The sequence below is a fragment of the Bicyclus anynana genome, chromosome 15 (genome assembly GCF_947172395.1).
Source record: "Bicyclus anynana chromosome 15, ilBicAnyn1.1, whole genome shotgun sequence".
Taxonomy (NCBI): Eukaryota; Metazoa; Arthropoda; class Insecta; order Lepidoptera; family Nymphalidae; genus Bicyclus; species Bicyclus anynana.
Window position 1 is genome coordinate 7,802,082 of NC_069097.1, and position 27,669 is coordinate 7,829,750.

Below are 27,669 nucleotides of genomic sequence, written 5' to 3' on the forward strand. Positions count from 1 at the left end.
TTGCATACCTACTTAGATATTAAAATGTTATGTACTTACAATTTTACATACACTACACACAATTGCACAGCATGTTTGTGTGTACCTAATATATAACCCGTGCGCATTAATTTAACAACTGTCTACTAAACACACACACACAGTACAAACTTCATTCAAGCCAAGTATTCCGCACGAGCTGGTAAAACTTAATAGGTAAAACCTTTTATACTAAGTATATTTACAATATAAAATACTCAATTATTATTATAATTTGTTTTTTCTCTCGACATTGCTCTGTATGGTAATTGCTATTTCTTTCGATCAAATTGTACCATTTAATAACTATTACTAAGCATTAAAGAAAAAATATATATTGTTTTATAGTTCAATACGTCGCACTGTAATATCTATCTATCGAAGAAGATATTCAGGTATTATTTGTTTAAATAACGTTCGTTGTTAACCACAACTAACATTGACTATAAATTTCCTCTTTTAAGCGCCTCATTTTGCATGCGCACATCTAACAGCATTTAATATCATTGGGTTAAGCCGCGATCCAGCGACTCGTTTGATGTCGTCATCTAGACAGAAGTCAAAATTCATTTAGCTCAAGTCAGCTTGGTTTATTTATTACTAGCGGACGCCCGCGACTTCGTATGCGTGAAACCCAGTAGGGTTTCACGCCTACCCCTACCCTATCCTACCACTACCCTACCCCTACCTTACCCCTACCCTACCACTACCCTATCCTTACCCTACCACTACCCTAACCCTACCCTATCCTTACTCCCCTATGGTAGGGACCATGCGACGGCGACGGAAGCTTAAAAAATTGAGTAACTTCTCCCGTTTTCCCAACATTTCTCTTCACTGCTCTGCTCCTATTGATCGTAGCGTGATGAAAAGTATACTGTAACCTGCCCAGGTAGTATGCAGAATAATTTGTAGAAAGTTTCGTTAAAATCCGCCGAGTAGGTTTTGTTACTATAACGAACAGACAGACAGACAGATAGACGAACATTTTACTGATTGCATTTTTGGCATCAGTATCGATCACTGATCACCCCCTGATACAGTTATTTTGGAAATATCTATATTAATATAATAAAGAAGAGTTTGTTTGTTTGTTTGTTTGATTGAACGCGCTAATCTCAGGAACTACTGGTCCGATTTGAAAAATTCTTTCAGTGTTAGATAGCCCATTTATCGAGGAAGGCTATAGGCTATATATTATCCCGGTATTCCCACGGGGACGGGAACCACGCGGGTGAAGCCGCGCGGCATCAGCTAGTATTTCATATACAGAATTGGCAATCAAAAAAACAAACAAACAAACTCTTCAGCTTTATAATATTAGTATAGATAGGAGATCGGTGTTCCGAACTTTCATAAATGAGACCCATAATAATTAGCGAGGTACTTAGATACATTTTAACTTCTATTTAAATAGTGTTTCTTTTTTGCCTGTCAAGGCCGTTTGTTAGTTTGAAACATCGTATACATGACATAAGAATTTCGAAAAATACCCACACTTTTTGAATAGACATAAATTGCAACGCAATTGACGCTTTTTCACACGCTTTCCATTTTAAATTATTTTGCTTCACACAATTTAAGCTTATTCGTAAGCTCTTCAAGCTCATTCAAGTTGGTATATAAGCTTAATATAGATTTTTTGCGATTGGCTTCTGTTCTATATAGATGTGTACGTCATCAACCCATATTCGGCTCACTGCTGAGCTCGAGTATCCTCTCAGAATGAGAGGGGTTAGGCCAGTAATCCACCACGCTGGCCCAATGCGGCCACACGGCACCGCAAATAACTGGCGACGTCGGCAACTTATATACTTGTCGGGAACATGCAAGTCTATCGACCCTAATATGACAGGATTACTTTTTTCGCCTCTAATTAAATGTATTATGTACTGTAGCAGTGCTACTTTACGTCGTAACTCAAGCTTATTGTACCCTGCCATACCCAGAAGGAAGACGCTTGGATAAATAGTAGGATAACCCACTGAGTACCCATATTGTTTCCTATAAAGCCAACGAATGACCTTTTTTTGAATTTTTTCTATCATATCAATATATTTGCACTCAAACGGACTCCATATGATGGCATTACATTCAAGTTTACTCCGCACATACGCATTATACAGAGTCTTTATTATAGGAGTACCGGAGTACAAACCCAAGAGTGTTATAGGCTTTACCACAAATATCATGTATATGACTGCGAAATGATAAGTCTTCGGACATACTTGTCCCTAAATCCCTAATAGCAGTCACACGCAAAATATTAGTGTCACCTAACTTGTAATTTCCAATAATCGGTGCTACCTTTCGACTAAACGTAATTACTGCGCATTTATTGATATTAAAATACAATTTATTTCGATTACACCATTGCAACACATTGTCTATGTCGTCTTGGAGAAATTGAACATCGGAAGCGCGTTCCACCTTAAGAAAGACTTTTAAATCGTCTGCGAATAGTAGACACCTAGCGCGGGTTATCACATTGGGTAGATCGTTGATCAATATTAAAAACTCCAACGGGCCTAGGTTACTTCCTTGACTCACACCAGAATGAGTGAAATATGGTTCCGAGCCTTCATACTTTTTTTGATACAGGGCCCTCTTGTGTCATGTTACGCCACTGCTTTAAACGATCCTAATTAGTTCCCATTCCCCCTGTTACCAAAACAAATAGAAATAAATCAAAAAGCTACACAGAAATTCATTCATTACTTACCTATTGCATAATGTATTTTTATTTTGTAATTTTGTGAATAAAATCTCAATGTTTGTCGTCTGCCATTTCACGGTTCTAAGCACGAGACAATAGAAGTGAAAATGTAGGAACGCTATGGAAAATAATTGCGGGTAAACTTTCCTTTTTTTATCTAATCAAATATTTCTTTTTGTATTATGTAGATAACTAATAACTATTTCCTCTAATTTCTTAATTGTAGGAAACTAAACAAAAAAGATAATAGATACTTACTTACGTATAACTTTAGAATTGGCTGTTCTTGCATAGATACCTTTACCTACCTGTAGGGACCATAACTATTTCAGGTATTCTTTCTGAATTTCGTATAAGTTTAAATAATATATACAGGATGATCTTAAGTGCGTCAGTTGAAGTTCTGGGTTTAAAATATAATTCTTTATTTTCTGTTGGAATTTTCTTTTAGATAGAAAGTTAGATATTAAAAAAAAAAAGATTCCGACGAATTGATAACCTCCTCCTTTTTTTGAAGTCGGTTAAAAAGATAGGCGTTTTCTTATCTTTCTGCGATATCCTGACAAATCCACATTGATGCGACATGAGGTATGTAGGTAGGTACGTTAAAATTTCGGCCGGATCGGTCAGAATTTCGTTTCATGACGTATCTACCTTAAATAAATAATAATAAAATAAAATCTATCTACTACTACTACCTTACCTTACTATCTACCTTAGTTAATTTTTATTACCTATCCATTATTTTAATTATCATTAATAACCCCTATTCGGCTCACTATTGAGCGGATTAGCCGACTTCACACACGTAGAGAATTAAAAAGTTATATCAGGTATACAGGTTTCAGGTAGATATGCTAAGTTCCTTCACCGTTTGAGTCACGTGATATTTAGTTTCTTGTCACGCACATAACTGAAAAGCTGGAGGTGCATTCCTTAGACAGGATTCGAACCTATGCCCTCCGAATTGAAGGCAGAGACCACATCCACTGGGCTATCACGGCTCAGCCATTATTTTAATATTCAATACCTACTTAAAGATCGGTGATAGCCCAGTGGTTATGACCTCTGCCTCCGATTCGGGGAGTGTGGGCTCGAATCCGGTCTAGGGCATGAGCCTCCAACTTTTCAGTTGTGTGCATTTTAAGAAATTAAATATCACGTGTCTCAAACAGTGAAGGAAAACATCGTGAGGAAACCTGCATACCAGAGAATTTTCTTAATAACTCTGCGTGTGTGAAGTCTGCCAATCCGCATTGGGCCAGCGTGGTTGGTGGACTAACCCCTCTTATTCTGAGAGGAGAATCGAGCTCAGCAGTGAGCCGAATATGGGTTGATAACAACTTAAAGATCAAATATTTGATTCTCCCCAGGTTCAAGATTCCTCCCCCTCTTCGAAATGAAACGCTATGATCGACCGATCGGGTCCGGCTTGCCGCCACTAACAAACGTTCCAGTGATGGGGGAGCGATGCTCGGCGCGCCTTGAATCTGCACTGGAGCAGTTGAAACGGAGGAAGAGAAACCAGCCGAAGAGTTTGGACACACCATTGGTAAACTGTTGTTTTCTCATTATATTTTACCTATATTTCCCAATGTTAAATTAGGCATAACCGCGAAAATGATTACGTACAACTAAGTCCGACCCAAAGCCTTCCTACCTTCATATATCCTAATAAAACCTATGTAAAATGCTTAAAGATTGAGAGAAGGGTAATACAATCCAAGATAGATGTTATTCTAGCGGACGTCCGTGACTCTTAGTCATCTTCATTCCGGCCCTGTCGCAAAATCCGTTCTTAGCAGACGTCTACTAGCTATAAACTATCTTCCGGCCAGATTATATCTTTGTGCATCAAGTGGTTTTCGATATTTCGTAACGATCTTTCGCTTTTAAATATTCAGATTGAATTTTTTTTTTTATTCTTTACAAGTTAGCCCTTGACTACAATCTCACCTGATGTTTAGTGATGATGCAATCGAAGATGGAAGCGGGCTAACTTGGTAGGGTGGTAACTAGCCACGGCCGAAGCCACCCACCAGCCAGACCTGGACCAATTTAGAAAATTTCAATCGGCCCAGCTGGGGTTCGAACCCAGGACCTCTCTGTCTTGTAAATCTACCACGCATACCACTGCGCCACGGAGGCCGATAAACCTACGTCTTAATTTTTTGAATAAATGAGTAAAAGTAAAAATAATCAAAATAAAAAGATAATATACCTGTACCTAATTAAAACTCACTTCACACATAAACAATTGTTATGTAGTCATAATTGTCCTTGATATTTAACTAGTTGCACTGGTTTTTCTCAGAGTCAAAGCATCGATCTCAACGGCTACAGCCTACACCAAGCACTGAGAAGCGCTCCAGTCGACATGTACGTCACAAGGATGCGTGTCAGACTTCCACAAAATTCAAATTGGGTTCGTGTGGAAAAATGCTACTTTGATCCGAGAAATGTCTCCCTCGACACAATGCTGCTATTCCACGATTTAACCATAAGCGGCAACGTTGACTTGTATGAAGCGAATGACCTTGACCGAACAATGCCAGAGAGTAGAAGATTGAGAAGGAATTACGCCGATTTACAGTACGACCCCTATCCGAGCTACTCGAAGCGCAACTCAAATGGATGTAACATGATACTAAGACTGAGAAAGGCCGGGATAGGATTCCATACTCAACCTCTGAATCAGCAGCCCGGCAAATTTAACGTTAAAACTGACTCAGAGTTCGTTGAACCAGGTTTTATAAGCGTTTACGCTTACGGTTGTGAGAAATATGTCAACAGAAACTCTGTAAAGAATAAGGACAATTTGCCTTTGAGACGGAGACGACGGTCTGATGAATTCTCGTTTGAACCACGTTTGGAGAATACTCCTGAAGACGATAACGCAGACGGCAGATCATCTAACAATTGGGATTATATGTATGAATCGAGTAACAACAGAGTCACTTACGAAAGGAGCAAGTTGTTCCGTCCTGAAGACGATTTGGATGAAGTGGAGGATATTTCGCGGGAGATGGAAGATATTTTCACTAAAGGAATACGGACTCTACTGACAACATATATGAAAAAGGAGCTACAGCCAGCAATCAAAGACACGTTAATGAGGAATATGGGTTATGTGATCTCTTACGGATGATTCTAATTTTTAATTTTTTTATAATGTAATAAACTCTAACTTAATCTCAATATGACAACAAAATGAATAAGTTATTTTTTTTTATTAAGTATCATCCTCAGACGACGTTAGATTGACAGGATATATTTTAAATTAAAGATAGTAGTTAGTGTGCGCTACTTGTAATTCAAAATAATATCCCAAGGGGATCTCAATTTACACCCGTAAATTTATATATCTGAATAAACTGTATTTCTTTTTATTTTAGTGGCCAGTCTAGAAACCTTTTTATGCAATTTTACAATAATTTGGAATTGTATAAAATGTAGTATTAAATACTTTAAATGAATTACAAAATACTATTATTTATTATTTTCTTCCTTATTCTTTTTACCAACTGTAAGGATTACTTAAATAAGTTATATTAACGTTTTTCTGTTTGATGGACTAATTTTGATAGAATTTCTAACATACATAGTGTAAATTTTGGGAAATTTAAAATTCAAAATACATTTGATGCTCTTCAGCTTGGGAACTGGAATAGAATGTGTTTTTTTATAAAATTTAAATTAATAGTATTGAAAATTTTTGGATATTTAGGTCAAAGTTACAAATAAAATAAAAGCTTGTAAAAATTTTGATAATTTATTAAAATTTTATTAGTCTACAGGGTATGGCAGACCTAATAAGCTATATCTACATAAGCATAGTGGGTATCACAGATGTGTTGCTAATCTATCAAAATAATACAAACAAAATAAAGATCCATTTTCCCTTAAAACAAAAATGCATATAGGAACTACATTTAACTTGATTCTCAAATAAAATGGTATAACATCTTTGATTATAAATTATAATACTATGTCAGACATACTTATAATAAATTAAAGATCTCACTGTTGTCTCTCACTCAATTTTTTTCATCCTTTTTTCAGAAACACAGCAGCATCAGAATTAGTTTTGTGTTCATTCTTAAATTATTATTTTCAAGGTTTGTTGAAACAAGAAATTATTAAAAAAAGCAAAAGAAAAAATATGTTATTGCAATAAAATTTTATCTTATTGCATTCGTAATATTAAGTATTTAATTTCATCATACACAGCAAAATGTAATGCTGACACAAATACTGCTTTCAATATACTGGGTCCATACCCTTTGTACAATGCCAAAAAACCCTCCTCAACTATTGTTAATTTGATACAATGCATCATTCCATTACAGTATATCTGTCTGCCAAAATCCTTTCTATGCTTTTGAAAACCTTGTATCTGTAACCTCTTTTTAATAACATCAAAAGGATATATAGCCGTTTTTGCTACAAAACCTGCAAATCCACCTGCTAAAACATTAGCTATTAAAGATGATTCTACAACCTGACCAACATTTCTACTGCGTTGAAAAAATTCTATTCTATTTAAAATGTTCTGTGTAAATACTTTGTACACAGCAAATTGTATACCAGCGTGTGGTGCTATTTGGGTTATAGTTGGCGTTATACCCTTAAATAACGCACTAGCTCCCTCGTCCTTAACAATAAGAGTAAATGCATTGAGAAAACCTCTGTATGCTTTGCAAGTTTTTCTTTCTGCTATTAATCTAGTCCTTACAGTGTCAAATGGAAACGATAAAACCGTAGCAACTGTGGCGGCGACGGCACCGTTGCAAAAGTTCACCCAGTGTTTATGTACTGTGTAAAACTCGGGCTGGGTTTGCTGCAACGTTTGTGTCAGCCTTTCGAACGTTGAAAATTGAATAATTCCAAAGGTTACAGACAAAAATTGCGCAGGTATATGGCCGCTCCACAGTGCAGTTACACCCTCTTCTCTCACAATAGATCCTACTGCTTGCAGTAACGAGCTATACTTCGATCCTCGTTCTATAGGTTCAAGTTGTAATTGAAACCTTATTTTCAGCACGTCCAACGGCTGCGCTATGGCTCTAGTAACAGCTCCAGACACACCACCAGCTATTGCACTTTGAGACACGCTTACTTTAGAGTCGATATTTTGTAATAACTGTACCATTTTAATTTATAATTTTTATAATTTTAAATTTTACACAGGTATTTGCTTTGGTTTCAATGACGTATAAAAACAGCTGATTTTGTAATGCTACGCTAGAAACTACTTCATGTGGTTTACATAAGGCACAAATTTGGTAGCACGCTTAGAACTTATCCCGTATATTTTGACATTGGTTTATATTTTCTTATTTCACAAAATGACGGCCCTGAATTCTAGATCTATTGAGCCGTAAACTACAGAAATCCAAGCATAAATTCTATAGAGATACTACTTTACCGACTTTTCCTCATCGGTATAATCTGTGATCTGTTTCTAATTTCTATGAACTTCACTAATTCACTTCATAATTCTGTCAAAAATCACAATTATAAAATTTGTGGTTTTCATTTTTTAATTTGATAAAATAAAAGTATTCAACATTGATAACTTTCAACAATCAACCACTATGTCTGCCTCTCTGGAAAATCTAGAGACTCAGCTTGAAATGTTTATAGAAAACGTGAGGCAGATACGTATTATTGTAAGTGATTTTCAGCCACAGGGGCAAAGTGTTTTGAATCAGAAAATGTAAGTAATATTACCAATACAGTTGTTAATAACGTCCTTAAACATTTATAACTGCCAACTCATTAAAGTGGCTGCTCATTAGTCTATAAATTTCACAGAAATCCCAACAATAACATACTTAAACATTACGGTTTATGTTTATGTACTCGGTTTAACAGCTCTGGTTTATCACCAATATTTTAATAGTAATCCTTGCTTAGCCTAAAATGCTGTTAGTCCGAAATGTCGAGATGGTAGAAGACCATTTCATACTTTAGCTGTTCTAGTTTTGATTTATTTTGTGGAGGATTTTCTGTCAGATCTGAGTGACATTGTTGTTTGGATTTGGCTATGTTAGAAGCTGGAAGACTTGTTACAGATTATAGTAAACTAATCTCCGCCCCACATTTTCATCATCTAGTTCCGGTTCCAATAAGAATACAAGGGTAACATAATTATAGCCTTCTAGCGGACCCTGTCAAGCTTCGCTTTGACTTATGTACACTTCTTCCCTATCCCTACTCTACACTACTCTACCCCTACCCTTCCCCTACCCTACACCTTCCTATCCCTACACCTCCCTATTCCTACCCTACCTCTAACCCTTGACTCTTAAATGTTTGCATGGGAAATAGAAAGGGTTGTTTTTATGGTTTTCCCAGCAATTATTCTAGTTTTTCTCACCTCTTAAACCTTCCCCATACCTCCACGAACATTTCAAGATAAGTTCTGGAAGACAGAAAGAAAGAAAGAAAGAAAGAAAAGATCTTTATTTTTAAGTAATGCCACATATCACATAAAATCTAAATTATAACATATTATGGCTTAACTGTCCACTCAAACAGTGGAGCACTAAAGAAAGACCAAGATAAGTTCAAGATAAAATCTGTTTAGCCATTCTCGAGTTTTAGTGATACTAACAAACAGCAATTCATTTTTACATATAGATGATACACACAAATAACTTAGCTTTCTAGTGGTAAAAGAATTTTCAAAATTGGTTCAGTACATCCAGAGATGAACGCCACATACTTTACTTTTTTTTATAATAATATACATTAGCTTGGCTTGTGTCACCGAACGCATTGACTTCTTGAAGCAGAAAGTCTATGCATGGGCACAACGCATTAGGCGTTATAAAGAGCGTATTGACCGGTATAATCAGAATAGGATCTTCCAAAGTGACCAACGGAAAGTGTACAGGAACTGGGAACGATCCAGTGTCTGTGTGACAGATGGGGAACCTCCGACTTCTGATGCTATGTCAGATTTCTGGCGTAGCATCTGGTCGGCCCCCGTAGGCCACACTGAAGGCGATTGGATGAGTACTGTCAAGGAAGAGTGTGCAATGGTGGAAAAAATGATTCCGATATCCATTACTACAGAAAATGTAAGTTGTGCAATTCGTCCGGCGTCAAACTGGAAATGCCCAGGACCGGACGGATTGCACAACTTCTGGTTAAAATGGTTTCGTAGCGCCCATTCTATCTTGGCAGTGCAATTTCAAAATGCCATTGACACTGGATCGCTACCGGCATTTTTAACAACTGGTGTCACGTTCCTGCTACACAAATCCGGAAGTACCACAGACCCCAAAAACTACCGACCGATAACATGCTTACCCACCATCTATAAGCTCCTTACATCCATTCTGTCATCAAAATTAACGATGCATATAAATGCAAATCATATTTTGGCCCCAACACAGAATGGATGTGAGGCCCGGTCTCGTGGTACAAAGGAACTTCTCCTCATAGACACTGCTATTTGCCAACAGGTTCGGCGAAACAGAAAAAATCTCACGGCTGCTTGGATAGACTACAAGAAGGCCTATGATTCGGTGCCTCATTCATGGCTCATGGAGGTCATGCGGTTGTACAAGGTCGATACAACACTATGCTCTTTTCTTGAGTCATGTATGGGACAGTGGATGACAGTTCTTCGTCACCCAGGCGCTTCTGAGTGTTCTGAATCGAATGAACTGATAGGGATTAGGCGAGGTATTTTCCAGGGCGATAGTTTGAGCCCTTTATGGTTTTGTCTAGCCCTTAATCCTCTCAGTACTTTACTGCGGGATTCAGGGCTAGGCTTTCGCCTTCGCAGGGGTGGTGAGCTCATATCTCACTTGCTTTACATGGATGACCTCAAGCTGTATGCATCAAAGCGTACAGACCTAGTGTCATTGCTGAAGATTACTCAAACCTTTAGCAATGACATAAGGATGGAATTTGGTGTAGACAAGTGTGCGGTCATCAATGTAGAGCGAGGAAGGATAGTGAGCTCCGAGAATATAGTTATTTCAGAAACTGTCATCCTCAGATCACTCCTTGAAGGCGAGACCTATAAATACCTTGGAATGACAGAAGCACTTTGTATTGAGGCAGGGAATATGAAACAGGTAGTGAAGGAACGCTTCTTTGGCCGCCTGAAAAAAGTCCTAAAAAGTCTTTTATCAGGTGGTAACAAGGTGCGTGCCTTTAATAGCTGGGTCATGCCCTTACTCATATACACTTTTGGCATTCTAAAGTGGACTCAAACCGAACTGGATTCCCTGGACTGTAAAGTCCGTAAACTGCTGACGTCATACCGGATGCATCACCCCCGTTCATCTGTAATGAGATTGTACCTCCCACGCAAGTGTGGAGGACGTGGCTTCTTAAACGCCAGGAACCTCCATAATCGTGAGGTGTGCAATCTCAGAGATCATTTTCTCAAGATGAATGTGAGTATGTATCAGGATGTCGTTGCAGTGGATAAGGGACTTACCCCGCTATCCCTAGGCAAAGAGAACTGGCGCAAGCCTATAGTAATCAGTAACTCAGATCGTGTGGCAATATGGAGGAGCAAGGAGTTGCATGGACGATTCTACAAGGCCCTTACTGGGCCGGATGTAGATCAAATAACATCTGTATCTTGGTTGCAATTCGGTGACCTCTTTGGGGAAACCGAGGGTTTTGTCTGTGCAATTATGGACGAAGTTATAAAGACGAGAAACTACCGGAAACACATTATGAAAGATGGCACTCTAGACATCTGTCGAGCGTGTCATCGTCCTGGGGAGTCCCTCAGGCATATTGTGTCCGGGTGTTCTCACCTTGCTAACGGCGAATACTTGCACAGACATAATCAAGTAGCCAAGATAATCCACCAACAGCTTGCTCTTCAATATGGCCTTATCGATTTTGAGATGCCTTACTATAGGTACGACCCAGCGTCAGTTCTTGAAAATAGCAGTGCATTGCTCTACTGGGACCGAACGATTATCACTGACAGGTATATTGTAGCCAATAGACCTGATATAGTGCTAGTCGATCGGTCAGTGCGTCGTGCAATAATTGTTGATATTACTGTTCCACATGACGATAATCTGGTTAAAGCCGAAAAGGAAAAAGTATCAAAATACTTGGACCTTGCTCACGAGATTACCGCCATGTGGAATGTTGAGTCAACTATTATTGTTCCGATAGTTGTTTCAGTCAATGGTCTTATAGCGAAAAGCTTCGACCAACATCTTAAGAAGCTTTCGCTTAACTGTTGGATCAAGAGTCGGATACAAAAGGCAGTGATTCTTGAGACGGCGCGTATTGTGAGGAGGTTCCTCACTCTGGAGCCCTGACCACCGGTTGCTTGGACACTCAAATGTCCCGCAGCGGGAGGGTGAATTTTTTTTTATAAATTTTTAATAATGTTTTGTATTTTATTATACTTATGTTGTTAAAAATTTAAAAAAAAAGAAGTAATAAATAAATGAGAGAAATGTTACATTAGTATAAATTGATAAATCATTGATACCCTTTTATTTTACAAGGTGTTATTTTTATAGTTTTAGTTTATAATGTTGTCTCTCTAAAGTCAAGTCTAGGCAAGGTTAGGATTGATGTACTAACTATTACATTATTTTACAGCCAATCATTAGTCACAGGACTTCAAGAAGTAGACAAGCTGAAGTCCCAAGTTCATGACATTCTGGTACCAACAGAAGTTTTTGAGTAAGTTCAATCTTTAAAACTGAGTAATTTAAAATAAAGGTAGCCTAATGTTTTCAGTTTTTTTAAAGACTATTTGTCATGTGTTTTTTCTTTTTAATTTAATTATGACCAATATTCCCATTTCCTTCCAACTAGTAAGAAAAGACTGTGAGGAGTGGGAACAACAATAGTCCAGTGGGCACAGATTGAGCCACCACCTCTCGGTGATGAGTCTGACTCATTCTCATTGAGCTATTGAGGAATGGATAGTTGTTGTAAATGAACATTATTATTCAATACAATGTTTAAAATTTTGTCAGTTGTCGGTAATGTGAAGAGACAGTCCCCATTACAGCTTTTTGTGGATTAAGTCAGCAAAGTGTTGTTGATTAGACTATATTATACTTGTGTTATTACATACAAAATACCAGGTAATTTTGTAAGTTTTAACACGAACTGTTAAGTTTTATTTATGATGCATATTTATTTTACAGCTATATAGACCAAGGCCGCAATCCACAGTTGTATACAAAAGACTGCATAGACAAAGCCTTGGCCAAAAATGAAGAGGTTAAAGGAAAGATTGATTCGTACAAGAGATTCAAGAGCCACTTACTGTCAGAACTGTCAAAGACGTTCCCCAATGAAATAGCTAAATATAAGGCCATTAGAGGTGGTGAATAGGCACTAATGTATATTCAGTTGTACATATAAAAGTCTAAAACCCTAAAGCCTGTTTAAAGGTGTAAGATTATAACTTTCATATTTAGTCTTTGAATCTGATGATGTTATTATAAACAAATTATCATACCTTACATCCCTTACAGGTGTACCTAATTATTACAATTCATATGACATATTTTATGTTATACTGAAAATTTGATGAACCAATTTTCTTGAAATCAACTTGAATTATTATTCCCTGTAACCAACTGAAATTTGTGTGAGATGTGATGTGTATGTATGTCTTCACAAAAAAAAATTGCCACCAATAAATATTGTACAGCTGAATTAGAAGTATAACATTACTTACTAATTAAGTTTTTAATTTATGTATAAAATTAGATGTAAGGAATATTTAAACGAACTTTCTTTTTATGCTACTTAGTGATACTGATCTGAAGTAATGCGTAAGTAAAGTTTTTTTGTTTAAGTGTCAAATAAAAATTTCATAATTTAATGAGCATTTGTTTTATTGAAAAAATATAGAAACAAGCTAAGCTTCTAAAATATAGAATAGGAAAATATATGTGCAAAAAAGCAATAGAACATAAATAGAAATTATAAAATTGAAAATTATTTCATAAAAATAGAATAATAGAAACCCTTTTTTTCAAAAGTTGTTTCAGTGATACAGAAATTATTACATAAAAAAGATAACGAAAGATTAGAAAAAAATAGTGTGCCCTATATTTAAAAAAAATCGATTATTACAATTGTTATCTACATTACTTGTAAAAAGTCTTAGTATTAAAATTAATTAACAATATTATTTCATTACACAGGGCAAGTTAAATTATAAAATTATGAATTAATTAATTAAAAATTATCTGCTTATTCATTTATAAGGATTATTAATTCTAATATATATTATATTTAAACAGAAATTTTATTCGAAATACAGTTGAATTGGTTTTGTGCCATTTCCTTATCAATAGGGGTGGCCATATTGTTGTTATCGATTTTTGTATCGATAATTATGGTAACTTGATCATCGTCTTGCTCACTACTGTCATCTGACATTTCATCAGCATTGCGAGTTTCGACCGTTTCAGCGTCACTGTCACCATAAACGTCAACTAAAGTTAGGACATCACTAGCCTTGTTCCACATCTGGTAAAACTCATTCTTTACTGGTTCAACCAACTGTTGTTTACTAGTGATGTAAACATAGTTCCAACTGTCGAAAGATCGGTCGTCACCCCAATTGAGTGTTCCCGTCATCAAAATCTTATCATCGACTAAGCAGAATTTGTGTTTCATACCAAACATGGGTTCGCTGGATTTACATTTTATTTCAGCTCCTGAAAATATAAAACAGGTTTTTATTGTACATAAGTAGCTACCGGTTTTTTGTACTCATGAATTATTAATTATTATGAAAAGTTTTTCTTAAAATCCATTAATTCCTTTTATGCCAATCCATAAGCTTTAAGTTATTTAAAGATAGGTTGGTTATGATAAGTTCCATATGCTATATATAGGTTCCAACTTTTAATAATTTAATAATTTAAGTCAATATCTGGTCAATGAGTGAAATAGAGGCTTTACTAAAAATAATACATACCGGCAGCAATAAGTTCTTTAAGGAAAAAATCTGTAGAATCATTGTATCCCGACCGGTCGATAACAATATGAACTTTTACATTTTTGGATTTTATTATGTTCACCAAACGGGCTTGTATTGCTGGATTATGTATACTGGGCATGCAAACGTTAACGCTGTTTTTAGCACTTTCAATAAAGCTGACCAACTTGTCAAAATAGTTGTGGGGATTAAACTGTAATTTACAAAACACCATCACTTCATTAATTTCAGTGTTACGACGTTTGTAAAAATACGCAGCGGCGGATACAACACATGTTAACGCAACTGCAGCGGCCGATGATAGGAGACGTGGAGTTAATTTCATTTTAAGTGATTTCAAACATTTAACACTTGTATTTGGCACGTTCAAAGACCAGCCTTCAATTTTATAGTTTCAAATAAAATGAGGTGGTCATTGATAGTAATTATTTTTCATTGAATGATAAAAATTATGCAACTACCCTCACTTTGTATTTATGACATATGAGAATATCAAAAATGAACGTACTTAACACATCAAATGCTTAGAAATTAATACAAAAACGGAACGTAATTTAAACGTTATTTTTTATTTCAACTGGTTACAATCACAAAGCATAAATATGTTCCTTGATCACAAAGATACAAAAAGAATATACCAATTTCTGTAGCAGCTGTATTTCTGTAGCGGTTTCTCCCGCCTAAATCGGCGGGAGAAACCGCAGGGCAAAATAAAATATAAAATACCTATTACATTTCAATAGAACCTATGTCTGTGGTAGGCACTAGGCGGGAATATTTGACAATTTTGACAGATTTACACATTTTAATTTTCATAGACATGACATTTTGTCAATATAGAATTTATGTTTCGTTTGTTTTTCGGCCAAAAAATATTTAATCGTGTGAATTTATAATTTAATTGTATAAAAAAACTCATATGATGAGGACGTTATAGTACTAAAATGTTAATATTATTAATATAGGGATTTTAGGCAAAGTTTGAATAGTTTTATAAGTGATTGTTGTTAGTTTAAGATGGGTATTACAGGCCTGATACCGTTTCTTGAGAAAGCTTCAAGAAGGGCTAACGTTAGCGAATTTGCCGGCTGCACGGTGGCAATAGATACATATTGCTGGCTTCATAAAGGAGCATTTGCTTGTGCCGACAAGTTGGTACGCGGCGAAGAGACTGATGTGTAAGTACCAATCAAAGGATTACATTTATATTTTTGCTTAAAAACCAAACTAACTTGGAAAATAAATTTAAAATTGGCGGCCTTAACACATTGCGATTTGTGTGACATGCACAGCAATATTTATTAGAACTAAGGTTCAAAAACTGAAAAATCGTTCTTTCTTCTTTTTTCTTACAGCTAGCCGAAGCCTCACGGTTTCACCCGCGTAGTCCCGTTCCCGTGCGAATACGGGAACTAAATATACCTTAAGATACAATTAACGTGGCTTCCAGTTGTCAAAGAATTTTCAAAATCAGTTCAGTATAACAGAAATTACCCCTTAGAACACCACTCTTTACCTCTTTATAATATTAGTATAGATTATTATATAATATAATATTATTTCTTAATTGTGATAAAGTTCACAATTCTAAATGAAATAAATATCTGTTCCAGACATATAAAATATTGTTTAAAATATGTGACAATGCTGCTATCAAAGAACATAAAACCAATTTTAGTTTTTGACGGACGTCATCTGCCAGCCAAAGCAATGACTGAAATGAAAAGGAGAGAGTGAGTATTAAGTATTTTTTCCTAAAACATTTTAACTTCATTTACAATTGAACCCTATGCAGATTTATTGAAATGTACACAGAGAATAGCATAATGTGCAAGTGGTCCATAGCCCATACAGAAAATAAGGCCTCCCATTATAGGACAGGTATATGGACTTAAGACCCACCATTCTGTTCCAATGTGACTTGACAGTGTCATAATGGTAAAATCATTAACTTTCATTTAACAGATATTAATGAAATGACCTGGACTGATGGCTTGATGTGCTCTCCAAGGCATGGTGGTGTAACACCACCAAATTCCCAAGTTCGGGCTGAGAATGAGACTCAAAATATTTTAGAAGAAAATAAAATTTAGTAGTTACCTCATAGCCCAGAATTTGAACCCACACCACATAGGCTAACCAAACCAAAAGTATTAATTTATTATGAAACAGGGCCAGCTCATGACTAAGAGCTCCATAGAGATTCAAAACTAGTCTGGCATACTCTGATATTCATGAGTTTTAGCTATTCATCACATGAGTTTTAGCCATGTTTCATAGAAAATAATATAGATAACACTCAGGATAGTTTTTGTATTGCTGCTCTGTAGTTTTATAAGTAGTGATTGATTGGTTACAGATCTCGTGACATATCAAAGAAAAGAGCAGCAGAGTTACTAAGCTTAGGAAAGGTAAAAGTGTTGCTAATTTATATTAACTGATTAACAAACCATATGCAAAATGTTTTGCATAATTTTTAAATTTCACTTATTAATGTATATATTTTTAAAAGTTTCTTAAAATAAAACTGATACTCTCACACAATTTTTGACTTACTCTAAATGTTATCCAATAGCTATCCAATAGCTCTGACTTAGAACCTGTTGTTTAAAAAGTTCATCAGTCTGTGAGGATAAAATAGCATTTCAGCCTACAAAAACGAAAGATTAACTTCTTACTGTTATATATAAATAACGGTTGTGTTTTTCTACTATGTATGTTTGGAACACTAAAACCTATTATTTTGAGAATGGAATTTGGCTACAGACTGATGATCACTATTTGTCCTTCAATAGAATTAGTGTACCCAAAAGGTAGGTACATTGTTTTTGTTTTTGCTTGTTTGCTGTGTTGTCGTAGTAATTCTCACAGTTTGAGGTTTTTTAGTAAAGCAAATATAACTTTTAGCGGAAGCTTCAAAAAACAAGAAAACCAATGTTGAACAAGGAATTATGACTCACAATATTTGTCAGGATAACTTAATTAACAAATCAAACTGTAACCAAAACAAACCCTAGGGTAGAAGAGAATACCTTGAGCAGTCCGAGAGGCTTGTGACTCTGGATGCAGGTTTAAGTGATGTTTCCGACTAGCCAACATTCACCATTCACTGATCAAGTTACTCTCCCCGTCTGTCCCAAGTAACTCATGACTACACAACAAGAGTTGTGGATCGCTCGTACGCCACGAAAATACTGAGACCGTATGGCGAGCGCCTTATATCGCCAGTCGTTCCCGCATGTTCGCTACCCCTCTCTAACTCCCTACTTTTTACGGAAACAAGTCGCGCCAACTAGCGTCGGCACGAGCCAACATAAAATCGAGTGACGTCATATCCGTCTCGGACTACTATTTCCTACAACACTATCACTTTACCATACCATATTTTAAAGAAGACAACAAAAAAAGTATCTCATTATACCTACTTTAATAATAATTGATATCTATGTTCTATATCTATTCCAGATTGATGAAGCAAGATCATTCATGCGACGGAGTGTAGACATCACACATGCAATGGCACTAGCTCTGATCAAGGAGTGCAGGCAACGCAATGTGGACTGCATAGTGGCCCCGTACGAAGCGGACGCTCAACTTGCGTACCTCAATGTCAAGAACTATGCACAGCTGGTTATCACTGAAGATTCCGACTTGATACTGTTTGGTTGCACAAAGGTATGTCACTATCGGACATATTCAGATTCAGATGTTCAGATTTACTAAAATTGCAGTAAAAAGTGGGAGATTGGGGTAGGAGAATGAAATTAAATATTTTTCAACCTATTGTCAGACTCTGTTTAGAGATTTTCTCTCTGTGACACAATCTATTTGGTACCCCACACTGTGAGTCTTAGGTACTTATGGGTTGTTAATAATGATGATAAGTCAAATTTTTTTTTACGTCTCATTTATATATTTCTCCTTTTTTTTTTAAATTTTTAACAATGTTATACATAAAATATACAAAACACTATTAAAAACTTATAAAAAAAATACAACCCTCCCGCTGTGGGAGATTTGAGTGCCCAAGCAACCGGTGGTGAGGGCTCCAGAGTGAGACCTTCTCACAATACGCGCCGTCTCTAGAATCACTGCCTTCTGTATCTTCTGCTGTCTCTTGATCCAACAGCTAAGCGAAAGCTTCTTCAGGTGTTGGTCGAAGCTTTTCGCTATAAGACCATTGACTGAAACAACTATCGGAACAATAATAGTTGACTCAACATTCCACATGGAGGTAATCTCGTGAGTCAATTTTAATTTATTTTTAGGTTTCAATATTGCAGACAAATCTTTTTTATTTTTAGGTTCTTTTCAAAATGGATTTAGACGGCACAGGTACACTAGTCGAAACAGCTAAACTGCCACTTGTTATGAAGTGTCCCATAGAGCATTACAGATTTGACAAGTTTCGGCGAATGTGCATCATGTCTGGATGTGACTACTTGGCTTCGCTGCCTGGTATTGGGCTGGTCAAGGCAAGGCAGTTTGTGACGGCCACACAGGATTCTGACTTTGCTAATGTATGTACTCATACTTATATCTTAATCTAAACAATATATAAATGCGAAAGGTCATTCATCGTGTATAGGCTAGTTGACACTTTGTTTTTTAAATGGTCTTAAATAGTTCATTATCGTTCTACTGGACTGAATTTTTTTTTATATTTTTTTGAGAAGTGAAAAATTTAGTTTATAAATATGTTTTTGACAATACGAGCCAAAACGCCTGTCGGCCATGACTGTCTATATTTTAACTGTTTCATGACGTCACTATAATAAATCCAAATGGAGCATTTGATTAAAATATTAGTTAACCTATAATTCGACGTTTAGTACATCAAGTGTGTTAGTGACGTCACAAAATGGACGACAGCGTTTTGGACATTTGGAAAATTTGAAAAAATATGTGATATATTAATTAAGTTTTTTAAGAAATTCTTAATTTTTATTAATTGATATAGATATATTTCGGTCCCTATTCCTACTACACGAAATTAATATTGTTTATATTAAATTTGATATAAGTCAACTACCCTCTAACTCTAGCTGGAAATTGAATACAGTCATTACTGTTGAAAACCAAACAAATTGTTTTTAACATAAATTTCTCGCAAGCAGTCTTTTTACCTGTTTTTTAGATAGAGAATAATGTCTAATATCGCGTGACAGAGCACAGTCCTGGACTTGTGATCAAAGGGTTAAGGATATCCTTTAAAATCAATTAACGCATTCTGTGATTTTACTTATGGACTAAACTATGTAAATTTTCCAGGCTTTGAGAAAACTGCCGGGTTTCTTCAACAGATCAAACTTGACAGTGACAGATGAGTATAGAGAGAACTTTTTAAAAGCCGAGGCCACTTTTAAGCATCAGTTTGTGTATGATCCCATTGAGAGGAAGATGCTTAGACTCACAGAACCTGATGATGAAGGTATGAACGTGTTTGAGGACACCTTCCATTAGACTAGACCAGCGGAAAATTAATAAAATGAAATGTTTAAAAAACTAAAAACATGCTTAATACCCATATCATAGGGGTGCATTTCAAATAGCTTGTCCGCCATCTTAGACGTCCGCCATATTGCATTTAAGTCACGTGACTATTTTTTTCGTATTCATGACAGCAAACCCTTTTATGTGAAATCCATATTAAGGGGGTGGATTTCAAACAGCCAGACCGCCATCTTGTGGAGGTCGCCATATTGGATTTGTAATGACATTTCTTAGCTAGTCATGTATTGTCATCAGAACTCAGAGCGTGTGCAAAATTTCATCCTCATGGAAGGCCGGGAAGTAGGTCATATTAAGATTCCAAGATTTTCTTACATACATAGTTAGTTACAAGTAAAGCTAATATAAGCGTGTTAAAAAAACCACACTAATGTAGTAAAACTTCTTTAAAAAGTAAAAAAGCACCATCAATGGGCCTTAGGCATAACTCCATCACAACAAGTTGTTGAAGTGTACAAAAAGGGATTGTTTCAAAGTTCTCTACGAACGCCATCTACTGGTAATTTATGGCACGTTGACATTGATTCATTGACCTCTTATAATAAAAGCAAATTCAGAGCGAATTCAACTGTTTAAGGTTGAATTTGCAAATGCGACTACTTAAATTGAGTGCCAAGACGTTGTGTTTGGCACTCATTGAGTGGGGATGTTTTTTAGTTGTTGATTGTGCATCCACTTTTAATAGGAGATTGATGCATTGACTACATATATTTATTTTCAGATATTGAATTAGCGTTGTGTGTGAACGCTGGTGAGCTTTTGGAGCCTGCAGTAGCTTTTCAACTGGCTCTGGGGAACATTGAACCGTTCACTTTGAAAAAACTGGACCACTGGGACCCGGACCATAGAGATGTTACTGTAAATATTTTGCATAGTTTTGTTGGATTATATAATGTACACAGGTATACCTTACCTACTTAGAATTAGTTTATGATTAAGTGGATGGTTCTCTAACCTTTAGACATGCAGAAAGCATTGACAATCTTGAAGAGCAAAAGTCTTTCTGATGATCAATAGCGGCCGAATAAAATATACAGGGTGTCCCGTGATTAATGGATAAAACGGAAATGGTAGATACAGCAACTAATTGTCTAGAACTAATTTGAATAGTTTTGAAAAAATCCCTAGGGTGACTGAAGTCAGAAGTGTGCCATCATTTTAAATTGGTATCAAACTTGTGTCTACTCTTTGTAGTTACAAAATTGCTGGTAAAAATGTATGGGATGTGCTGAATTTACAAGAAAAAAAATTCAAGGAGTGCATTTTCCAACATTTCTTCACAATAATTTACAATATCTGCCTACTTGCTTAAATTCACTAAAACCATTTTCGTATACGCATTTTTACACATTACTCTCTACGATCCTTTGGTAGATTATTACGTATTATTATATTAATTATTTAGAGTTAGAGTAACAGTTAACAAAATAAAAGGAGATGGTCCAAAATTGTATGGAGCCCAGGATCAGTCATTGTACCCTGGCGGAAATAAAAAAAAATATTTCTATTAACTATTTTTGAATAAACAAATCTACGAATTTACTCTAATTCTTTCGAAATAATATTCATTATCTCCCAAAAAATGCAACACTATTATGGGTGATAATGGCGGATCGATGACGTTGTCAATGCAGTAGTCGATTTGACGTTTGCTGTCAATTGTCATGTCATACTTGCTTTAAGGGCGCCATCTTGATATAACTCAAAAATATGGGTTTTAATTTTATTTGTTTCTTTTTATTTAGTTAGATTTATCTACTTATTTAGATTTAAATAAACTCCTTGTATTTTTTAAATTTTAATGATACAGGGTACAAAAGTGGACCTGAAATGGATGGATGAAATGGATCTCCTTTATTTGAACATCAATAGTTTTACATACCATACTTTCGTTCTTGACTTCCAAACTAGCTGTAACTGAAATAGTTGTACATTTTGTTTGTTATTAGAATGAAAAAGATATAAAGACCAGCAGTTGGAAAGACAAAGGTATAGCGAACCATCCAAGCATATGGAGCTCAAGCTTCACCCAGTACCTAAGCGAAGATAAACCTTGGATGAAAAAGGTTAAGAAGGTGGAACCTATCATATCTGTACCTCAAACCAGACTAAAGAAGAAAGTGGTGACCTTGGTTAGCAAGTATGTGCCTGAAACGCAAGATGAAAGGTATTTTGTCAGTTAAATTTATTTTCAAGTCGGTTTAGATCTTGTTTGGGAAAGATTTTTTTTTTCTTTTTAAAAAGAATATTTGCCATATTATTTATAATGACCATTCCCCTCCATCCAGTCAGGAAAAACTGCTAGGAGTGGGAGTGACGACAATAGACCAACTGGGTGATGAGTCTAACCGCTCTTACCGTTGAGCTGTTGAGGCTTTAAACACAGTGAGGCCTACAATGCAAGATAAACATAAACAATTATTCAGGGGTTCTGTTGTGTATAAAGAAATTACAACAAATAGGGGATGCCTGCGACATTGTCTACGTGGGATTCTCTTTCTATAACAGAGTTCAAATGGGGGAAGGTTATCAATTTGACACATATTTTATAAATGTCTATTACCTACCTCATTACTCTGGTAATTATTGCACTATTTATTTTTTTATACATAATATACATCCAGATTGGACCCATTATTTTTTAGGGATAAATCGATTTAAATTTGGATAATATAAATTTCAAATTGTTTCAACTTTATTTTTAGAGAGACTAAACATGTCTATTACTATTTTTAATTACAAAATAATAAAGATGTTTATTTATTTTATTTAAGTACTAGCGGACTCGCTCAAGTTTCGCTTTGACTTTTTAATTTATTTATTTGCACTTCTTCCCTATCCCTACCTTACACTACCATACTCCTACCCCTACCCCTACCCTACCCCTACCCTACCCCTACCCTACCCCTACCCTACCCCTACCCTACCCCTACCCTACCCCTACCCTACCCCTACCCTACCCCTACCCTACCCCTACCCTACCGCTACCCTACCACTACCCTATCCTAGGATTTAGGGGTTTGAAAAATAGATGTTGGCCGATTCTCAAACCTACTGAATATGCACAAAAAATTTCATCAAAATCGGTCGAGCCGTTTCGGAGGAGTTCAAGTTCGAACACCGCGACACGAGAATTTTATATATTAGATATACAAAAAAAAACCATCGTCATAAACTTAGAGTTTTTGTGTTTTTTTTATAATTGAGTGTTTATGTATTGCTTTCTTTACAGTTTATCAATAGAAACCTTAACCAGTATGTATTGCAAAGAACCATCTGTTAAGAAACAAAAAATCGATTCAGAAACCGATACCCAATACATCGAGACATTTACGCAAGATGTACACAATATTGCTTCAACTGAAATTGAAATAACCAAAAATGTAAAACAAAAAAACAAATCACCGATATTACAAAATAGGCAGAGATCGTTCAAGAAATACCTTGAGAATAGAAGTGACTCGATTATGAAGAAACTCAGTAGATTTCCGAGGACAGTTTTGGACGATAACATTATTGAGAGCAAATTTTTCAATGAACCTAAAGATTTGGACAGTAAAGTTGAAAATTGTGTAACAATAGAAGAGTCTCCTGAAAAATGTGTACAAATTCTCGAAGTAGATAAAAAATCGATTGTAGATTGCAAATTGCACATTGACACTCAATGTACAGATTCGTTGTTGGAGAATTCACAAAAGGAAAACAGTCCAAATATGTCTCAAAAAAGTCCAATTCTGGATTCGAGTCCTAAAAATAGAAATCCATTTAAAGTTAGGTCAAATTCAGATGTTTCAAGTTTGGATAATAAGTCTTTGAGTCCAAATAAGTCTGAAAAAAATCCAATTTTGGAGTCTATACCAAATAATAGGAGTCCATCAAATTCAGAAGATTCTTTATTGCAGTGCAATGAACAGAACTCATTAATTCCAAATATGACTCAAAATAGTCCATTGGAATCTAGTCAAAAAACTAGAAATCCATTTAAGTTAAAATCAAATTGTTCCGAAAATGATTCGGTTTTAGTGGATTCCGAAAAATATAGTCCAAAAATGAGTCAAAAGAGTCCAATTTTGGGAGTGCAGCCTCAGTCGTCATATGATACGGGATACAGTGAGTCAATCATCGAAAACACTTGTCCATATGAAGATATGGTAGTGCCAGTGGACCCTGAGATAACCAAGGTATTCTATCTAGTAGTTTTGCGAATTTAGTAAGTATGTAGATATTGTATATCAATCATCTTCATCGTCATCGTCCTTGTCTTCGTCTTCGTCTTCGTCTTCGTCTTCTTCTTCTTCTTCGTCTTCGTCTTCGTCTTGGTCTTCGTCTTCGTCTTCGTCTTTGTCATCGTCATCGTTTTCGTCTTCGACTTCGTCTTCGTCTTCGTCTTCGTCTTCGTCTTCGTCTTCGTATTTGTCATCGTCATCGTCTTCATCATCGTCGTCATCGTCATCGTCTTCGTCATCTTTTTCAGCCGGCGGATGTATACTGCCAGACGTAAGGCTCTCTAATGGACTCGGTTTTGAGTCGCCTGCGTCCAACTGCTCTAGTATGCACTATAAGCAAATATTAGAAAATTCCTTGTCCAACTATGTATTCTGTGGTCCAACATAGGTTTCACGCCACTTTTATTTTTCCGGTGCAATTTCGCATCTAGTACTTGGAACCCCATCATCCATTGGCTCTGTAAACTATGTGCCTCGGACAATGCCACTTCAGCGATGTTGAGCTATATCAGTAATTTTGTTTCTTCTGCGGATCTCCTCATTTCTGGTTCGATCACGCAGACTGACTGACTCTGTGTGACTCTGACCCTTCCTATTAGGCCTATAGTTAGCAACCAATTTTTTGATTCCGTAGCTGTTATCTCTATAAAATATCATTGCTTTTAATACGTTTTTAATAAAGACTGTGTTTGTTCCAGTCGTTATACTTCAATGAGTCCCCGTCTCCGCCCAAAGTGTCGTCCCAGCCGTGTTTAGACAAGTTCAAACAGGGCGCCAAGAAACCGACGTGCAGGGTCCCGGGTTTGAGGAAAGTGACGCCATTACCGACCAACCAACCCACTTTGCTGAGCAAATTTGGCTTCCAAAAAAGGTGTGTTTTTGTAATATATATAATGGCCCTTCACATTACATACCATGTGTTTGTCTGTCTGTTCGCGATAAACTACTAGAGTGCGCGCAAGATAAGTCTGCGCGCGACTGGCCAGCTTTAGTGATCTCTTTTACCCGCCAAGAGATAGAAAGAGATGGACGACAATATGGCGGCACTTTGGATTAGTTCCGATTTTGGCCACGCGTAAACTTATCGTTCATTTATATTATATTCAGGTCTTCCGTTAGAAGTGGTTCAAGTAAGATTTTTTGTGATTTTTACGTTTTGTTATCAGGAATTTTGGTACATTTATTTTAATTCATAATGTGCAAAGAAATAAACTGTCAGGATTTTTGCATAAATATCGAGAATATTTAGGGATCGGGGTTGTTTCTTATTTAACCACATAATACATACTCGTAATATAGTAATTTATATTAGGAATACCACGGAACCCTAAAAAAGAACACGTAAATAATAAAACGAAGATTGATTTTCAAAAAATAAATCTGAATTCCATTTGATCTAGAAAAATTTTTTGAAATATAATTAAATTTATAATTCTTTGTGTTTTTTTCAGGACAGTATTAAAAAAATGAAGAGTGAAAAATAATTCAAGTATCTAAGGCAGCATCTACGGACCAATGTAAATGACCAACTGTCATAATTATTATATGCATTTTTATGCACAGTTAATATTTAATTGATGATTGAAGTGTTTTTGTTTGTTTTTTAGTTTTTGACTGTGATCTTTTGCTGTTTTTCCTTTTATGTCAAGTACGAGTAGAGAATAAATTTCCACTTGATAACGTATAGTTAATCTGTTTTGGGAAGTCCATTTGGATTGCGATATAGTAGTAAAATGACAGACTAGCCTAGGCCGTTTATTAAGCCTCGGTATACAAAGAAATGTGAAGGTTGAAAGTGACTATAACTAGAATCACTGAGCCCCCATTTTTATGATTTATGGAAAATCTTCGAATAAACAGAACAACACATCGCAGGGCATACAAGGGATATAAAAAAGAACAACGCCAACCCTTTCAGACCTCGCAGACCAGTGTGCCTAGTGGCAGTTTTCAATGTTTCACAATGACGATCGCGTGACCGTAAACGCGGATTTCTAAGGAATTGAAACAGCGCCATCTAGTGGCACTACTGCACAACTGTTTAAATTCCATAGAAATTCGCGTTTACGGTTCCTTGTAGACACCTAACTACCTTGTTAACCCTAAAAAGATAACTCTGAATCCTCCAAATCGATTGAACCGTTTTAATTATAATCCATCCGTCTTTGACTTACTTTGCAATGCTGTTAGTAATGTCACCAAAAGTTTTCTTGAACATATATTTTAATTTTGCCTAATCTTTCGTCATTCCCAAAGTAATCTTCGGCAATTAATAATAATAATTAATTATGGCGTTTTGTGCAATTTATGGAAGGCGTATTGATGTAGCTTGGTTAGATACTTCACTTTAACGCATTTGAGTTTGTGTACATACTTCACGATAACGCACTTCAGTTTGTGTAGGTTCCCCAATGTACATTACGGAACGTACAAACATGATGTTGATTATAAACATCGACATATCTTTAATTTTGTCCTATTAGTACTTTATTGTACTGATGGGATACAAAACGCTAATAAGAGGCCTCAACAGTTCTATAGAACTATAGGTATGGGGTACTACTGGGTGCACCCTTTTTCAGACAATACTCCTTTTAAAAATGGCGATAGTACTTCATTCATTGACAGGAGCGTTGACTCCCCTATGACGTCATAACCCGCGCCTCTACACCGCGCGTACGAGGACACTTTTAGTCAATAGCAGTTTGGTTATTGCTATTTCAATTAAGTATGGCAACAATTTATGGAAAAAGTAAGCCGGGAAAAGCTAAAATGTTAGTAATAAAATTTTTGTGAATATTCAACGATCATGAAAACTGGACTCAATTCGGTATTTTCATGATAAAATTCGTTAACTAATAGTTTAATTCATAAGAAACAGCAAGCAGTCTGTACGTAAGGTAAAAGATAATTATACAACGTTGTAAAATAAAGGAGAAAGTTTAAAACTGAAAAACTAAAGTACAAGTATTACTTTTTGTTTAAAATTATTATTTTTTGTTCTAATGATTATAACCATGGATTGGTTTGAAATCGTGGCGACAAATCTGGGAAGATTGCATTTATTGTTGATTACCTCGTAAGTTTTAATTGTGATAATAGTTTTATTATTGATTTTGATTGTTTATTATGAAAATAAAAATCATTATAATGTATTTTTGTGTATTTCTTTATTTGAATTACTTATTACAAACAAAATTATTGCATAAAGCATATTAACCCTA

General features: G+C 35.8%; 5 protein-coding genes across 6 annotated transcripts in view; 3 read left to right on the plus strand and 2 right to left on the minus strand.

Annotated features, from left to right (window-relative positions):
- LOC112051637 (uncharacterized) overlaps positions 1-6,348 on the plus strand; it is a 17,832-nt gene extending 11,484 nt beyond the window's left edge. For both annotated transcript variants that reach the window (XM_024090376.2, XM_024090361.2), the window contains exons 2-3: positions 4,108-4,286; positions 5,049-6,348. In XM_024090376.2, coding sequence (XP_023946144.1) covers positions 4,134-4,286; positions 5,049-5,882 — 987 coding nt within the window. In that variant the 5' untranslated portion in view covers positions 4,108-4,133 and the 3' untranslated portion in view covers positions 5,883-6,348. The remainder of the gene's footprint in view (positions 1-4,107; positions 4,287-5,048) is intronic.
- A 139-nt stretch (positions 6,349-6,487) lies between these two features.
- LOC112052190 (mitochondrial thiamine pyrophosphate carrier-like) lies at positions 6,488-7,968 on the minus strand. Its single transcript, XM_024091182.2, has one exon. The coding sequence runs from the start codon at positions 7,884-7,886 to the stop codon at positions 6,921-6,923; it is 966 nt and encodes a 321-aa protein (XP_023946950.1). The 5' UTR covers positions 7,887-7,968; the 3' UTR covers positions 6,488-6,920.
- A 257-nt stretch (positions 7,969-8,225) lies between these two features.
- LOC112051670 (mediator of RNA polymerase II transcription subunit 10) lies at positions 8,226-13,580 on the plus strand. Its single transcript, XM_024090404.2, has 3 exons — positions 8,226-8,453; positions 12,338-12,421; positions 12,895-13,580. Exons 1-3 carry the CDS (start codon positions 8,332-8,334, stop codon positions 13,082-13,084), a joined length of 396 nt encoding a protein of 131 aa, XP_023946172.1. The 5' UTR covers positions 8,226-8,331; the 3' UTR covers positions 13,085-13,580.
- Positions 13,576-15,175, minus strand: LOC112051662 (mitochondrial cardiolipin hydrolase). Its single transcript, XM_024090392.2, has 2 exons — positions 14,688-15,175; positions 13,576-14,424 (listed from the first exon to the last, which is right to left on the minus strand). The coding sequence occupies exons 1-2, from the start codon at positions 15,031-15,033 to the stop codon at positions 13,997-13,999; spliced, it is 774 nt and encodes a 257-aa protein (XP_023946160.2). The 5' UTR covers positions 15,034-15,175; the 3' UTR covers positions 13,576-13,996.
- A 364-nt stretch (positions 15,176-15,539) lies between these two features.
- LOC112051675 (exonuclease 1) lies at positions 15,540-27,600 on the plus strand. The gene is made up of 11 exons (XM_024090416.2): positions 15,540-15,886; positions 16,322-16,441; positions 17,068-17,119; positions 18,174-18,383; positions 19,013-19,228; positions 19,980-20,139; positions 20,941-21,077; positions 22,169-22,386; positions 23,452-24,400; positions 25,144-25,316; positions 25,897-27,600. Exons 1-11 carry the CDS (start codon positions 15,726-15,728, stop codon positions 25,913-25,915), a joined length of 2,415 nt encoding a protein of 804 aa, XP_023946184.2. The 5' UTR covers positions 15,540-15,725; the 3' UTR covers positions 25,916-27,600.
- The last annotated feature ends 69 nt before the right edge of the window (positions 27,601-27,669 follow it).